Source organism: Cupressus sempervirens, chromosome 3, assembly GCF_028749045.1.
Source record: "Cupressus sempervirens isolate cs-2001-9-10 chromosome 3, ASM2874904v1, whole genome shotgun sequence".
In the NCBI taxonomy this organism is placed as follows: domain Eukaryota; kingdom Viridiplantae; phylum Streptophyta; class Pinopsida; order Cupressales; family Cupressaceae; genus Cupressus; species Cupressus sempervirens.
In genome coordinates this window covers 697,365,694-697,384,174 of record NC_143120.1, presented here as the reverse complement: position 1 = coordinate 697,384,174, position 18,481 = coordinate 697,365,694, and the positions used below count along the sequence as shown (strand labels likewise).

Below are 18,481 nucleotides of genomic sequence, written 5' to 3'. Positions count from 1 at the left end.
AGGTTGTAATTTATAAGTAGCCTTAATTTACATTTAGCTGTCCTCAATGGCTTTGGTATTTCAGTATTACAATTAAGCTTGATTTCTTTTGGTGTAGCTGAGAGAAATGAATAAAGTGGCACAAAATAAAGTTGCATTTGAAGAGAAGGAAGAGAGATCACAGGTTTTTTTTCTGTGCCATCCTACATCATCATTTTTCAGCGTTGGTAATGATTTTGAGTCTTGACTGAAGACAGTTCATAATAAATTTGCAAAGCATTTTTTTATTGGGTTAGTATTTGAGCTTTTGGTAGGGACTTAACTATCATTATTATTTTCTACGTATGTGAAAATTTGGAGGTGGTGGCACAAACAATTATATTTAATTCGATAGCCATTTTTTTAGAATTAATAAGCTAAAAGCATTTGACTCTTTCACATAATTATTAATGGTCTATGTAGCTACTTCTGGTTTGGGTTTGTGGGTTCAGTGTGCAAATCCAGCATTTTTTGGGGGGTTGGCTTTGTTCCTAGTAATAGAAACCAAAATAATTAGAAAAATCATGAAATAGTCAAACTTTAGCCTAGAAATGAAAATTATGTTCAGACAACCCATAATAGAAACATAATAAACAAAAAGTTCATAAATTGTAACATGCTAAATTTTCCAATCCTACTTTAATTGATTTAAACAACAAAATAACAATTCCTTTCAGATTCATAAGAAGGACAGTTATAACAAACATTGTATCATTTACACATGAAATACAAATTATTTTCAATTTATATATTCAAGTAAAAGGAATAACAGATTCAACTATTTCTTAATCCAATGAAAGGGAAACTAACATAACTATATTAACCATTTAACAATACATAATTTAGAATGCGGAAATATAAAAAGTAAAATACCCAAAACATAGTTATCTTGCATCCAAATTTTATCCTTGAGTTGTGAAAGCCTTGGCATCCGGAAGAGAGGAGAATCATTGCCAAGGGCTTAACCTACTAACTGCTGAGCCTTAAGTATCCCCACACAATCTTTACCGAGAAAGGCCTTCCCTACCATGGGATTAGACTTGGGACACCACTGTCCAATCACTGAGCTTCCTTGTGTAAGAGTGTTGGCTAGACGACTGGCTAGGCTTAGCATACCTTCTTTGCACCTATCTGCCCATTGCTAGCAACACTGACCTCTAGTGATCACAGTAGCAAGCATGCCGCTAACCTACCTTGGCCAAGGATTTGAATGGGCACTATGTACCCAATCACCCAATGCTCAACTTAACTACAAGACCTATACAATGGAGTCATGGACTACCATGAGCTGACACAGTTTAAAACATCTTTTATTATTTGCTTATTGTTACTGATTGTTCTTTCTGTTATAATGCATGGATATCCCGTAGTTCAATGGTTATCAATTCACACCCTTAATCTCAACCATGTTGGTCTTCCTTGATGAATTTTTGGGGTGCTTGTATAAGCATTATATAATCACAACCATTGCACTCTCTGCTCGACCTAGGTCTATGGGATTATAAAAGATTCATAATTCTTGCAATTCATTCTTGACTTCATAATGGTGCTGTCTCTTATCTCAGAGAGTATATAGCAGATACCTCTTTATAAGCTTGCACTTTTGGATATTACTTCACTTTATTATAATTCTGAAAAGAAAATTTGTGTATGTGAAGTGCCACAATTTTTGCTCGATCTGGAGTATATTTGGAATTCTTAAACAAATGAAAGAAACATTAGATCATTTCGGATCAAGGCTCTAACAATGTTAACGTTGCCTTTTAATTCCAAGCTAAAATTGAGTCTCGTTATATCAAATTTAAAGAGCATAATTTAGCAGAGATATTTTCATGACCTGACTATAATGTCGCCTCTTGAAGTGCTTGATTGGTCTTGAGCAATGCTGGTAACATAGGACCAATGTTGCTAAATCGTAGTTCAGGAAGTATTACAATTAATTTTTGATGCCTGGTACAGGAAGTTCGCATTGTATATCAAATATGAATAAGTGACTCTTGATTAAGGTGGAAGAACTATCCGTGACAATATGGTAATATCAGCTGGTATGTGACAGTAAGAAAACGGCCAAAACTAAAACCATAATACCAGAAATATCCTGGGAAAACCCTTCTAGAATGAAGGGAAAAACCTAACTACACAACAAAAATATCATTTTATTGACCATAAAAGTTTGAGTGTACAAATGCTATCACTTGGTGCGATATATATAACTTAAGGAGAGACTCTTCACATTCCAACTGAAGGTCTTTCCAATTTCCCAAAACGACTCTTTATAACAATTATAATTACAACTCTTGGAATTTCCATGCCTCAATGCATACATGTCATTACATTTAATAGTACAATTCAACATAAGTGTCATTTTCAGCTGAAGGTGACAATAATGGTAATAACGTCTATATTTCCAGAGATAAAGATTTCTATTGCAGCTATAATCTTCAACACTCCCTTTTAGCTAGAGAGAGATCTTTAGTTGAACAATCGCACAAGACTACAACCAAAATGTGAATGATAAAATCGCATCATATGGATCCTATAAAATTCATGAAATACTCAACATGAAAACCTATAACAATTACTCATATTCATGGAATCACTAAACATGAAAACCTGTAACAATTACTCATTGTTTATAATCATGGAATCACTCAACATGACAGATTTGTAAGACTCACAGTAAGCCTATCATAATGGGCTCTCTCAACGTGAACTGACATGGAATCTCTCAAAATGACATCCAACTCCCATCACGGAATCTCTCAACATGATGAAATCATGGACTCTCTCAACATGATGTTCATGGACTCTCTCAATGTGATGACATCATGTAATCTCCGAACATGATGTTCACTAACGCATAGTGAAAGAGTTATCATAGCTAATCCTACAATCTTATTTATATACACAAGAATAGAAATAGGCATAACAAAATTAAAACTTAGTTCTATTTAAGTCTCAAATTTTACAAATACCACAAATTTGAAAATGATGGGGATTTCCATAAGCACTCCCTCTGAATAAAAAATTTCCCTATAAAACTCAACATCTCCCTCTAGAAGTATGATCCATATGTTGTTGCATCCTGCAATCAATAGAAATATTAATAACTCATAACATCAACTATAATAAGAATCAATAACAATACAATATGACCAATACTCAATATAAAATACTTATCTCTTTGGAGATTTGAGCCCAACAAGAGATGATGACACAGAGATAATGCTCTGACTTTACCATCCTTTGAGGACTGTAAGTCACAACATCAAAACACTTCAAATCATTCTTCTCAATAATCTTGTCTCAATCCTATATTATTTCCGTGGCTTTTCGTAGAAGGCACTTTTAATTTAGCCCTTTCTAATAACCAACGAAAAATTCAAACATAAGACGTCTCTTATTTAGACGACTATCCACAATGACAATATGAAACACTTTAGTTACAAAAATGATGCCATTACAAACACATGAATGCATTTGAAACAAACATCAAAGAATATAACATAATCTATTGCTGAAAGAGAAAACAACTGCACATGATATACTGAAAGCTGAAGTGCAAGACAAGACTCTTTCTAGTTACAAACATTCGTAATCAATAACGATGAGTCAGAAATTCTGTAGGTGAAGGAGAATGGTCAAGATTGTTCCCCGTAGTGGCAAGAATTTGCAGAGATGCTATTCGAATTTCAAGAAGATGCACTTATTTCCAACATTGATACTTTGATAAATATAAACACAACTTGCTTTCTTGTAGTAGTGACTGCAACTAAGCTTACACCTATTCAAACCTCGACTGTACAAAAGTGGAGGGCAATTAAGTAGGAGACAGTGATCTGGCAACCGAGGCACTCCCCGAACAAGACATAAAAGTATAATGGATTCTCTGATATATTTATTCTTTTCTCTGTCGATGCAGGAACATGAGAAAGATTTCCATAGTATTTGATTCTTTTTTGCTTGCCAACCCATACTTCTGCGTGAAAATTCGTGGAATCTAGATATAGGCTCTTTCCTTTTAACTAGGATAACAAAGCTTTAGAGTTGCTTTATGAACTTGGGCAATAATTTTAGAAGTTGCGAGTTCCAAAATTAGAATGACATTATCCAAAATAGAGAGATGGTGATCTATAAGCCAAAATTTACAATCATACACCATAGCAAAGAAATGAGAATACGACATACTTATCAAAACAAAATCAGTTAGAAAATCGAGACAATATCAGTTACATGGCAACCATAGCATGTAACAAAGAACGATCATTATGAAAAAAAACAACTAATTGTCTCCCATCACAGCAAGTAAAAATAAAAGAAATGAAATGACTGTTATTCTAATATGGACTTACAAAATTATACATTGTCTACAAACTGAGCCTTGAGAAACGCTCATTCAAAGTTCTTTGTCTCTGAATCTTCCAAATTCGACAGCCAGAAGCCATCATTATAGTGCACTTACCATTCTATCCTCCTCAATTGATTATGACTCCCTGCACGAAGGCAACATTATGTTTGATTATCCTGAAATGGCTTTGCAATTTCATCTTGATTATTGGTGACACGTGAGAAGAATCTTCACATAATCTAAAATGGGAGAAAGATTGATCTCAGCCTCAATCAAGGGGCCCAATTGACCTGAGAGACTAAGGCACGACATGTAACAAAACAGATTATGAATAATTAGCTGAAGCTTTGAGAAGTAACCCATCAGCAAGAAGGTCGAGAGACTATTGGATCCTTAGACATGCAAACCATGGGAACACATTTAATGAGATTCCGCTTTGAGAAAACCCAAACAATGTCCGAGCGATGCATTGATATTTCTAAACTCACTCTTCTACAAACCGTGGTTATACCTCCATAAGCTAGTGACCATTGGCTTTGATAAATGAAAGAGGCTGAACAATAGATATAAAATAGAGATAGAAGAGATGTTGTTATCAACCTAGCTCTAATACCATGTTTAAATTTGGGCCTAGAAAACAATGATATTAAACAATAATAAGAAAAGGGCCAAAACTGAAACAACAAACACTAGAAATATCTTGGGAAAACCCTTCTAGAATGAAGGGAAAAATATAGCCACACAACAAAAATATCATTTTATTGATCATAAAAGTTCGAGTGTACAATTGCTTGTCGCTTGATGCAATATATATAACTTAGGAAGAGACTCTTCACATTCCAATCAAAGGTCTTTCCAATTTCACAAAATGACTCTTTATAACAATTATAATTACAACTCTTTGAATTTCCATGCCTCAACGCACACATGTCATTGCATTTAATATTATATTTTCAACATAAGTGTCCTTTTCAGCTGAAGGTGATAATAACTGTAATAATGCCCATATTTCCAAAGATAAAGATCTCTATCGTAGCTACAATCTTGAACAATTTAGAATTCTTAAACAAATGAAAGAAACATTAGATCATTTCAGATTAAGGCTCTAACAATGTTAACACTGCCTTTTAATTCCAGGCTAAAACTACGAGCCTCGTTATATCAAATTTAAAGAACATATTTTAGCAAGATATTTTCATGACTTGACTGTAATGTCACCTCTTGAAGTGCTCGGTTGGTCTTGAGCAATGCTGATAACACAGGACCGATGTTGCTAAATCGTAGTCCAAAAAGCATTGCAATTAATTTCTGATGCCTGGTGCAGGAAGTCTGCACTGTATATCAAATATGAGTAAGTGACTCTTGATTAAGGCGGAAGAACTATCCGCGACAATATGGTAATAGCAGATAGTATGCGACTGCAAGAAAATGTGTAGGATTCACAGAGAATATGTGAAGCAATGTGAAAGTAAATAATTTAGGCTATATGAAATGGCAATCACTCTGCCGATGATGTGTGTTGCTCAATATGAATCATTGTAGAAATAGATCTTTGCCTTCTTGGCTGCATGTTCTGTTACAAGCTATAAGTGTGAAGGTGGCGAGGAGTTAGAAACAAAAGCCATTGGCATAAGCATTGCAATTATATTTAAATGACTATTGAACATTATAAGGCCCAATGACTTAATATAGAAATATGTCCGCTCAAGAGAAAATATTAAAATTATTGCCGAGTAATAACAACTCATGCTAATATCTCATTATAAAAACATAATACTATACCTACCTATACTTGTGTATATATGTACACGTGTATACACACACATACACTCATTTATACACACGCACATATATATATGTGTGTGTGTGTGTGTGTACATATGTATACGTATACATGTGTGTGTGATATTCTAACAACGTATCTAGTGTATACATCTTACATCAAGTGGGTATATATGTACATCTCATTCAAAATTACACATACATATATGTGCATATACATATGTCAGCATATGTAGATACTATGGTATTGTTATATTAAGTTATGACAAATATCATAGGAAGCTCTGAGATCATCCAATTTATAAGGTAACACATGAGTTCTTAGCTTTTAATTTAATGCTTAGTGATCTTTTCTTTAATACATATTTGTTGACTGGTTAGCTTACGGTAATCCATACTATACTCTTGCTTGCCTAGCCATTTACCCCTAAGCCTTAATGGTTAGAATTCATATTTGTCGACCCATACGTGGATTGGTGTCCCTTACCCAATTCCCTCTTTGGCATTGCTTTCCCCCCTTCAACGTGCTCCTGCAAAAGAAAATTTTCCACAATAATAACATATTAAATGAAAGTTACAATAACAAGTTATTATTTTATAAAACATCATAATGGCTAACCACCATGAATTTATAGCAATTAATCAACTTTTTAAGATAACAAATAATCATAATAATATCATAACGATTAACTAACATGTCATCTTCACATGAAACTATAACAAATAACCATATTTCCCTTTTCACACGATCATATTGTTTAACTAATTTTTCTAGTCAACTGACTTCACATGAAATGTCAAGGGCTATAAGAACCTTTTGTAAAAAAGGCAAAATTTGGGATATAACTTACCCTCCCTCTTGTGTTTCATTGTCCTCGATGAACTTTTCAAACACAAAAAAAAATTCCAATCATAACATATATATCACTGTATTAGTTTTGAATCAAAATTTATTCATAGTTCTACTTTTTTTAAAAAGATGTAAAAATTTCTAGAAGATTTCATCACAATCTTCCCAAGTAGCATTCTCTTTAGTATGCTAGTCCCATTGAATCTTGCATTGGATGAAATCTTGATTCTACAAGCGAAGCTTACATACCTTGAGTATTCTAGGTGACTCTATTTCCACCACTCCTTGATCTTGCACCTACAAGAGATTCTAGTCAATAATATGTTCATGGTTGGTTGCATATTTCTTAAGATAACAAACATGAAATACATTATGCATTTTGGCAAGGGTTGTAGGTAGGGTGATTCTGTAGGGTACATGGTTTACAACTTCCAACACCTTAAAGGGCCCCACCTATCTTGGGGCTCATTTGGTATTCCTACCAAACTTGATAGTACTCTTTTGTGGTTTAACTTTCAAGAGAACCTTTTTTCCCACTGAGAATTCCCTAGGAATCCTCTTTGCATCTGCATAACTTTTCTGTTGGCCGTTTGCCTCCTTCAGCCTCTGACGGATCTGAACTACCTAATCCTTGTTGTTGAGAAATGTATAATGTAGCCGATGGGTAGAATAGTATCCGAACGGGCACGTGACGCTTGAGTCACCCCTTCGGAAAGGTATATGTACACGTCCGAGATGGACTTTGGAATCATCATAGATCATTGTAGTCATTGTAATCGGATTGTAATCTGCAAGTGCATACATGAATAAAATACCTGTTCTGAATTGAATCGTGTTATACATGTGTTAACTTCTTACCATATGCGGTAAACATTTGGCGCCGTTGCCAACGACCGAACCCAGGTCACCCGTGTGACAAGCGAGAATACTTACCACTATACTACAACGAGAAGGAGAGAAGGAATTGGGAGAGGTCGGAGAGATGATGCAGTCGGCCCTAGAGCTCCAATTGGAAGCAGAAGTAGAGCTAAAGATCAGGAAAGAACAGGTCTACAAGCTAAGGGCAGAGGTGAATGAGTTACGAACGCGGATGGCCACTACGCCAGGGATGCATCCCTCTGTCTAGTACTTATGCATTGATGTATTTCGTTAGGAAATTTTGTTAATGAATTTTGTTGTATTGTCGTCCGGAGATGACCTTTTCTTTTGGGGGGGATGATGTTGTCGGTAAATGTATAATGTAGCTGATGGGTAGAATAGTATCCGAACGGGCGCGTGACGCTTGAGTCACCCCTTCGGAAAGGTATATGTACACGTCTGAGATGGACTTTGGAATCATCATAGATCATTGTAGTCATTGTAATTGGATTGTAATCTGCAAGTGCATACATGAATAAAGTACCTGTTCTGAATTGAATCGTGTTATACATGTGTTAACTTCTTACCCTATGTGGTAAACAATCCTCAATCTCTAGGAGCATCTCAGGCTCGATAATGATTTGGTCCTCAATTTTGTCCCAACTTACAAGAGTTCTACACTTACACCCATAAATGGCCTCAAAAGGTGGCATCCTAATAGTAGACTGATATGAGTTGTTATAAGCAAATTCAACCATGGGAAAATACATCTCCCACTAATACTGACAATCCATGCAATGCACTTTTAAGAGGTCCTCCAGCACTTGGTTTACCTTTTTAGTTTGATCATTAGTCTTTGGATGGTAAGTTGAATTGATGTTTAGCTTTGTTCCTAAAGCTGAAAATAGAGTTTGCCTATTTCGTGTCATGGGTAACCCTTGGATAAAATCCATGATTATTTTCCATTTCCATTTGGGAACCTCGTTTGGATGTAATAGTACAGCTGGGTACTAGTGCTTTTCCTTAACCTTTTGGCATTCGAGACATCCTGCCACAAATTTGGCTATTTCCTTTTTCATGCCTTTCCAAAAGTACAAAGGTTTTATGTTAGCCAACATCTTGGTTACTCCAAGGTGTCTTGAGTAAGGGGCGGCATGGGTCTCCCCCAAAATCATCTTTCGAATTTGTGAATCCATAGGTATGTACACCTACCTTTATATCTTAAGAGTCCATCTCTTTCCAATTGGTATCCTTCATACCTTCAGGATCCCTATGGAGTGCTTGATGAACCTCATTGTAAAAGTCATCTCTTGGCAGACATTATAGTACTTGTTCCCTGTGCCCAGTATTTATTGCTACAATGGTTGAAATATGTCTTCATTGACTTAAGGCATTGGCCACTTTATTCTCTTTACCCTTGATGTAATTGATCTCAAAATCATAATCTGCTAAGAATTCTACCCACCTTCTCTCGCGAGCATTAAGGTTGGGTTGGGCGAATAGGTACTTCAATCCATGGTGGTTTGTTCTGAGCTCAAATGGTTTCCCAATTAGATAATGTCTCCACATCTGTAGAGCATGGACAAGGACTGCTAGCTCCAATTTGTGTGGTGCATAATTTTGTTCATAGTTTTTCAACTTTCTAGATTCATAAGCAAGGACCTGATCTTCTTGCACCAGGACACCCCTTAGTCATTCTCCCAATGCATCTATTATAACCACAAATTGACCCTCAGGATTTGATACCCTAAGTATCGGTGGAGAGATCAACTTACCCTTTAAGTATTCAAAGTTTGCTTGACATTTTTCAGTCTAGATAAACTTTTGCCCTTTCCTTTGTAGGGTGGTGATGGGATGATCTATCCTAGAGAAATCCCTAATAAATTTCTTGTAAAAACCTACCAAACCCATGAAGCTTCTGACTTCTGACACATTCCTAGGCATCAACCATTCTTTGATTACCTTGATCTTGGTAGGGTCCACTGATATTCCTTTGCTGATATGATATGCCCCAAATTCTGGATTTCCTTCAAGTAAAAAGAACACTTAGATAGCTTTCCATACAACTTATGTTTACGTAATCTTTCCAACACTATCTCAAGATGCTTCTAGTGTTCTTCCTCATTCCAAGAGTAGATGAGAATGTCATTAATAAAAACTAGCATTAACTTGTCTAAATAATCCCGGAATATGCTATCCATGAGATACATAAAAGATGCAGGGGTGTTTGTTAGACTAAAGGGTAAAACTGTGAACTCATAGTACCCATAGTGGGTTTTGAAAGCGGTTTTTTGAATATCCTCTTCCTTAATTTGAAGCTAGTGATAAGCTAATCTCAAATTGATTTTGGAAAATACTGTTGCTCCCCTCATTTGGTTGAATAGGTCATCAATCCTAGGAAGTGGATATCTATTCTTGATGGTGACTTTGTTAAGAATTATATATTCCATGCACAACCTCATAGTTCTATCATTTTTCTTGACAACTAGCACTAGGGCTCCGCAAGGTGAAACACTCGGTCAAATGAGTTTCTTTTCTAATAAATCCTATAATTGTTCCTGTAATTTCATTAATTCGGTAATGGTCATTCGGTATGGTGCTCTTGATATGGGCTCTGCTTTGGGTACCAAGTCTATGAAGAGCACATGATTATACTTTGAGCAAGGGTGAATCAGTATAGTATCAATTTTGCCAATTTAAAATTCAAACAATTTATTTGATAACTTTAAATTCTGAAATCAATAATTATGCACTTGAACACAATGACACATGATTTACGTGGAAACCCAATGTGGGAAAAAAACCACAGCAAAATAATTGCTTTATATATAAACTATTCTTTTACAATGATTTGTAGGCTACGACCTACAAGAGGCTCCAACCCCTATGTTTATGAGCACCGATTCACTAGAAGCTCCAACTCCCACACTTCGTAGGCATCGATCTACTAGAAGCACCAACCTCCACTGCTATCTTTGTGAGCACCAACCCACTGCACACAAACCGTTTTTTCCACCTTGATGATGTTGTTTGTTCAACTGATGATGAAATCAATTTTGTTGCACAAATCTGAATACCATTCTTATTATTCTGCAATTTGTAATATTTTCTTCATACAGTGCAGAACATCCAAAGTTTAGAATATATATATAATTTTTTTTCCAGAATATATACTCTTCTCCACATTTGAAAGACCTTCCAATCTCACACTACTTACTTTAAAACTCTAATACATTTATGCATCTATATAAATCAGATATATATATATATATATATATATATATATATATATATATATATATATATATATATTTCTTTACTGTACTTTACTCCTTTTATTCTTCATTCACAGTTTACTCACAACTTTTGTTTTCATTCTTACTATGTATTTATATATTCCAAACCATCATGTCCTTTGACAGAGAGACATGCCCAAATGTGCGAATGTGATCGCACATTTGAATTGAATTATTGTCTTAACCTCTAACTTTTAACTAACTTTGTCTTGCTTCATAAAACTTATTCTGAATTCTTTTACAGGCACTCACTTTATTGTTTAGTTTTTTGATTCCTTCGATAAGAATTCCTGTCACATCTAAAGGCACAAACTTTGCCTTTCAATCTCGCTAATGCTGATACTGGCAGTAGAAGCTTTTTTATTACTGTCGACAGGTATGACTTTTAATATCTGCGTTGGCTCCTAGCAATAGACTTCACATCCATCTCCAAGTTTGAAGGACTCTTTTACATTGCTGCCTTTTCTTCTCTGCAATGAATCAATCACTTACTCTGAAGGTTTTTGCCATTGTCGCATATTCATACTTGCCGCTGCACTCCCAAGCTATCTGTTTTAAATTGAAGTATGTTACCTTATAGCTGTATATGGTTATTGAACTTTGTCATGCATCATTACCATCTATCATATATACAGATATCGTTGTCTTTTCATACTATGCAATCTTTAATGCCATCGAATGTGTATACTTTAGATGATGTTTTTATTTTATTTTAAATCTGCTCTCAATACTCTTTACACCTGTACAATATTACCATTCACCATGATGTCTTATCTTCCAGACGGTCAAACAGTCTTATTCTATCATGCCTCTGATTGTTCTGTAGTTTCTGCAGATTCATTATCTACTGTAATAATTGCCGTTCCTGTAGAAAATCATTGTCAACACCTACGATGCCTTAGAGCAGTTGATCATTTTATCTTGCTGTGTGCCTGTGTTCGAATACCCATTATAATCAATGCATATCATTTTAATTCAAGGACCATTTTTTAAATTGCGATACATATGATTCTTTAAAACTCTAGATGTCACCAAATCAATTGCCTGCTCTGATGTATTTGTTTAGTGATGTCTGGCTCATCTAAATAATTGAAGGCATCTCAAACAATTATTTTTTGATGTCATACTGCTGCTATATATGATCCTTCAGTATATGGTTTGCTGCATATGAATTATTCTTACTCCATCATTACTCATAGTTTCTTGTCATGCTTACTGCTGCCTTCACATGTTTGCTTGATGCTGAAGCAGAATCTTCATTTGTATGATCATTGTTTCTGCTGTTAGTCTCTTTCTAAAGTAATATATAATCATTTAAATATCTGCTATTTATTGTTGCAGGTTTGACTGTACTATTATTGCTTCTTCGTTATCCCTTTAATTTCCTTATTACTCTCTATCAATGGTCTTTACAATATTTATTGTTGCTGTACATATATACTTCGATAGTCATCCGCTATCTCTATCTTGTGAGTCTGCCCTTGAACCTACTGCAAGTATTTGACTGTCAAACAATGCCTTACTATATATGCTTCTTTTAGTTGTCTTCAATGTTGTAAGCACTGCTCTGAGTCATTAAATTCTCTGAAAGCTGTTCCCACATTATTGCTTACTGAAACATTCACAATTTATATTTATATTTTCAACCTTATATGCCACTTCATAATTTGTTTATTTTTAATCATTTACTAGTGCTGAAGATTACTCTTTATTAGCAATTTTAAATCTTTAATTTAAACTTTATTATCTTCATTAATTCTTTGGTGTTAATTAGACCTTTCTTATGTACCTTTGACATTGATGGTGCTGACACTTGTAGATTTGCTCATGTTCATGAAATCGTTTGACATCAATGACAATATTTCCATCAGTCTATAGTAAAATCAAATATCCTAGAAGGGGGTAGGCTAGACAGTTCCTCTGGAAATACATCCTAAAGATATGGATACTTTTTGCGAAGGGTTCTTTTAACCTTTCTCTAATCTCCCCATCTTCGAAAATATAATCATCCTAATAGGCAATCTCTAATGGTTCCCTTAGGTCTTCTATCTTTACCGCAAAGATTTCACACCCTTTTCTCCTACATCTCTTAAATTGCATAGCTGAGATTTGATGAGTTTTTACCTCATGTATTATTCCTTGAATGCTCACAGGGTTTACCCGGTCATCTAGGCATTCTACAGCCTTTGCGAGACAATCTACCTTTGCTTTGTGCTCACTGAGCCAATTTATTCCCATGATGATGCACATGACCCTAGAGGTGCTACGTACAAATTATGTTCAGTAGAGAAATTTGAGAAGTCTACCTCAGCCTCAAACACACATTGATCTACCCGAGCCTTTGACTAATTTGCATATTCAACAATCTAGGGTTTTGCCATAAATCCTGTTCTTTTGGTAAATCTACATAATTTTGGGGAGATGAAACATTTTATGGCTCCAGTATCAATTAAAATAGAGGTGGGGTTTCCATAAATCTTACCATTCTATAGGTCCCAGTTTTTGCTCTGCCTGACAGTTATCCAAGGCTGCGTGTTTCTTCTGCTAGAAGACGACCTGCTGAGGAGGTAAGGGAGGTCGAGGTTGTTGGTTAGAGTTTCCTTTACTGGGACACTGGTTGGCATAGTGGTCTCCGCCACATGTGAAACAACCCTTAGGCGGTCCTTTTCTCTCACTTTCCTTGTCGCCACAATTACTGTTGTAGTTACCTTTAAACTCTTTATTTTTATTCCCCTTGTATTCAGTCTTATTGGGCCTAAAGTTTTTAAAACTACTTTTTGTGTGTCCCTGAGTTAGAACTATTGGTGCACTAGTTTGCCTTCCTTTTGTTGTCTTGGATGGAATCATCCCCTTTAACCTTATGTTCTTGTCGAATGGGCCTCTCAAGAGCTTCCTCCATGGTTCGTGGGGCAAGAACATCAACTGCTTTCTCGATCCTGTTGTTTAACCCCATGACAAATTTCCTAACCTTTAAGTTCCTATCTTGTTCATATGGAGGAACATAATTTAGTGGTCGAGTTAACTTCCCCCTGTTTTGTGTATTAGATCTCCTTGCTTAAGGTTCTGGAAGTCTAGCAACTTCTAGTCATAAAAAGTCTGGGTTAGCCTTCTGTTCTTAAAAATACTAATAGAGACAAACCTGTTCTTGGTGACATTGGTAGTCTTAATATTTAGTTCTATCTTGGTGTTTCCCCATCAATTGGCTGCCTATCCTGAGAGGTTATAAATTCCCTAAATTGCGTTGGAGGTTTTAGAGAAACTTCTGATCTTGAAGTACTGTTCCATCTCTGTTAACCAAGCCCCAATGACTTCGTTGGATTTAGATCCGGAAAATCTAGGGGGTTTGATCTTCTTAATGTTAGTTGATAGATCATTGACTATTTCTTGTTTCTTTTTCTTTTTCTTTTTGGACTTTCTTTTAGGAGGTTTGGTTTCGTGTGTGCTATGAGTAGATAACTCTTGCTTAGTTCTAGGAGGGGGGCGGGGGAGAGGAGTGGGCATCCTGCTATCCTTGCCCAAGTTGAGCTACTAGGGAATTTATTATTTTCTCCATGTTTTCCATCCTAGTTTGGGTTTCCCTCAAGACTTGAACCAAGAAGTCCGTGGGGTTCGGAGGAACAGAGTTTTGGGGAACAAAATTCTAAGGAACGAAATTTTGAGGAATGGTCCCATTGGACATCTCATTCTCTACATTGTTACCGTTGTTTTCCATGGTGTTTGTTTTCTTGAAATATACAATTGGTTCCTTTATCAATATTATGTTTTTATACGTATGCTCAAAAAGAGAGAAGATACAATTATTTGCTCAAAATAAATTAATACAAAATGCCATTTGTTCTCATTATCATTTGAAAAATAGAAATACTTCTCTTGTTGCAACTGCAACCAATCTTATTTACAAAATTTTCCTCTTCCGAGGATATAACAAAATAGCTTAACATAGGAAATTGGACACTCTATTCTTGGGTATTCTATCAGTTTCCTTCCATAGGTGTGTGCTGCCCTTTACAAGGTTTATGATAGATCATGAATGGATTTGTTTTCTTGGCTTTCCAGGCCTCAATGAGTTCAGTTCTCAAAATTGCCTTCTTGGTAGGAGTCCACCTAACTCTCTCCGTAACTCGGAGCAAAGCCCCTGACACACTAAGGTTGCCTCGAGAAGACCCATAAATATTTATTTTATGCCACCCAAATAGTGGGGATAATCTCTTTGCCTTGCCATGTTGCCTGGGTTCGGGTTCGAGTTCGCATGGGTCGGGGTTTGCGCCCAAGTTTGCTGTAGGTCCGGACAAGGTCCTTAATTGACTGTGGGTTCTCCTGGGTTCGCGTTGGGCCAGGCGAATCTGGACGAACCCACGACAAACCCAAGAGGACCCATAAGGACCCATGATGAACCCAAGAGGACCCATGGGTTTCTCTTTTTTTTATATATATATATATATATATACTCACAAACCCACCCACAAACCCAAATGGGAATTTTTTTTTTGGCCTGAACCCACTTACCTGAAGCTCGAACTCGAATCCATCCTCAAACCCGAATTGACAACTTAGGTTACTAGAGGCTTCAAAACCCATCTGTTTGCCATTTTTGCACTCAAAGACCTTGCGTTGCTGCTGTTATAGGCATTGCTAGGTTTTGATAAAACCAAAGTAACGTGACTTGGACTCGGCTTGGACTCGACAAGGGTAACTTGACTTGTGACCCGGCTCGGACTCGAAAGTGACTCGGCAAAGTGATAAAACCTTGAAATTTTGAGATTTTTTAGGATTTAAAGAACATTCCATGCACCCATTATTGAATAAAGCTTAAAGACACAATAACATCATTAAATAGAAGATAATTTGATCATAATGCACATACTTAAAGTTAAAAGTCAAACATACATCGATTACATAAGTGTAATACTACAAAGGTAAATTGCTAAATACTATATTACTAGTAATTAAACAGTAGCTGAAGGAAATATTATAAAAGTAAAACATAGAATCATATATAAAATGATAAATCCATTCAACCCATCAAAATGTATATGTATTATGAAATCCAACACATCAAGATTCAATAGTCATCATCAAATGTTCCAAATTCTGATCATATGTTAAGTTAAAAAAAAAAGTTAAAAGAAGACTATAGCTATGGCTCCTAGTCATCGTCATCGTCATCCTCATCCTCATCCTCATCCCCAACCTCACCCTCAACCTCAGGCTCAGATAAAATGCCTCTTAGTAAGGTGTCTAAGGTAGGTCCTGGATGACTGATTAGCCATAGCATCAGCCTATGAGGTGCCTCTAGGATCAACTGTAGTCTCTGGCTTTGCCAATGCCTGTGAGGCGCCACTAGGATCAACTGTAGTCTCTGGCTTTGCCAATGCTTGTGAGGTGCCACTAGGAACAACTGGAACTCTTTGATCCTCTACTGCCATAGCCACAGCCTCAGCCTGGCCCTCTCTATCTGCCTGGTCAACCCACTGTAGGTCCTCATCATCAAAGACAAGATTAGTAGCCTCAGTGATCAACTTAGACTTTGGATAAACCTCCTCTAGAGTAATTGGAGAGGTGTCACTATCCAAAATCTCCTTGGTCCTAATGCGTAGGTTGTAATGCACAAAGACTAGCCTATTCATTTTCTCCATAGACAACCTGTTACGCCTCTTCGAGTGGATGTGCTTGAACATGCTCTAGTTGCGCTCACATCCAGAAGTGCTACTTGGTTGGCTCATGATGCGGATGGCGATTTGCTGAAGGTTTTTGGTTGAAGGCCCAAACATTTGCCACCATCTATCTGAATTTTGAAAAAAGGAAAAGAAAAAAATATTAGTTTCATTTCAAAATTTGAATTTTAAAGTTTAAAGCTAGAAATTTAGAAACTAGATTGTATAAGGCTTAAGCTGCAATTTTGTACGACCACCTTTGCAAATTTGACTTGAAAAAATGGGCCCTGATGGATTATTATAGGCATCCATCTCAAGCAATATATCTGTGGCATTAGTGGCCATCTTCGATATCACAGTGTATACGCCACTAAGAACCTCCTCATTTGCCTTGAAATCTTCATGGAAATGGTATGTCAGATTGAGGTAATAGGTTGCTACGTGGATGGGCTTATGAAGCTGATTTTGCCATCTCCTATCAATTATGTCCCAAATAGGGTCATGGTTTTCCTCAACTCCTACATATTTGGCCTTAATAGCCTCCTTGGCCCTATCCATGCCCTCATATATGTAGCCCATAGAGGGCTTCTCCCCATCAGCAACTCGTAGGAGGGCTACAAGGGGCTAAGCGATCTACAAAACAATTAGACAAAAAAACAATTTAGTGAATGATGAAACTTTGCAAAGTTGCACAATGAAAATAAAACAAAAATATGTATGAGATAAATTAATTTATAAAATTTTAAGACTTAAGCTTTTAAAATTTAAATTACCTCCACAATCTTCGAACATGGCTCCCAAAAACCTTCATCATCATAAATGCATTTTGTTGCATCTATCCCTGCAGGGCTAGTGGTAAAGGAGGAGGAACTCCATTCTGAACCAACAAACATCCACCTCAAAGCTAACCTTGAACTCAACAAGGATTTTAGTGCAATAAAATTAGAGGTAAATCTTGTGATACCGGGACAAGCCAACTCCTTTCCCTTCATGTATTGCCTCATAGTGTTGAGGACCAAGGCATGATTATAGACGAACTTACAAAGATTTTTGGCCTTAACAACACATGATTTCACCCATACAAGCTTGCCAATATCCTCTAACATGAGGTTGATGCAATGGGCCGCACATGGAGTCTGAAAGATTTTTGGGTGTCTCTTCATCAAAAGTTTTCCTACAACAATTTTAAATTAGTTAGTAAACAATGAAATTTTTTGATGTATTAAAAACTTTTAATTTTCAAAATTTAATGAAGAACTAAAACAAATTTTTTAAAACTTAGAAAGTTAGAAGTTAAAATTTTACCTGCGGCGACATAATTAGTTGCATTATCAGTCACGACTTGGGCAACATTCTCTTCCCCCAACTCCCTTATGACCTCCTCAATAGCCTCACATAAGAATTTTGCTATTTTCACATGTGAGGAAGCATCTATAGACCTCAAAAACATGGTGGATCCTGAAAGTGGAAATTAAAAAAAATAATTATCATTCAAGAATCAGTAGTCAATAAAACAAAATTTTTGCTATTCAATAATACATTAAATTTTAGACTTAAAAAAGTAGAGGATGATGAATTACCTCCGCTAGAAATAAGAAAATTTAGGAGGGTCCTATTCCTCCTATTTGTCCATCCATCCGTCATAATAGTACACCCCTTTTGGCTCCAAATCTTT

The 18,481-nt window shown here is 36.1% G+C and overlaps 1 protein-coding gene across 6 annotated transcripts in view; it reads left to right on the top strand.

Moving 5' to 3' along the window:
* The window catches only part of LOC149568649 (uncharacterized), a 240,319-nt gene that overhangs the window by 78,089 nt on the left and 143,749 nt on the right, over positions 1-18,481 (top strand). For all 6 annotated transcript variants that reach the window (XR_016362597.1, XR_016362596.1, XM_089821524.1 and 3 more), the window contains exon 10: positions 98-163. Coding sequence is in view for 4 of the 6 variants with exons in the window: in XM_089821524.1 (XP_089677650.1) it covers positions 98-163 (66 nt within the window). In the remaining 2 variants the exon portion in view is untranslated. The remainder of the gene's footprint in view (positions 1-97; positions 164-18,481) is intronic.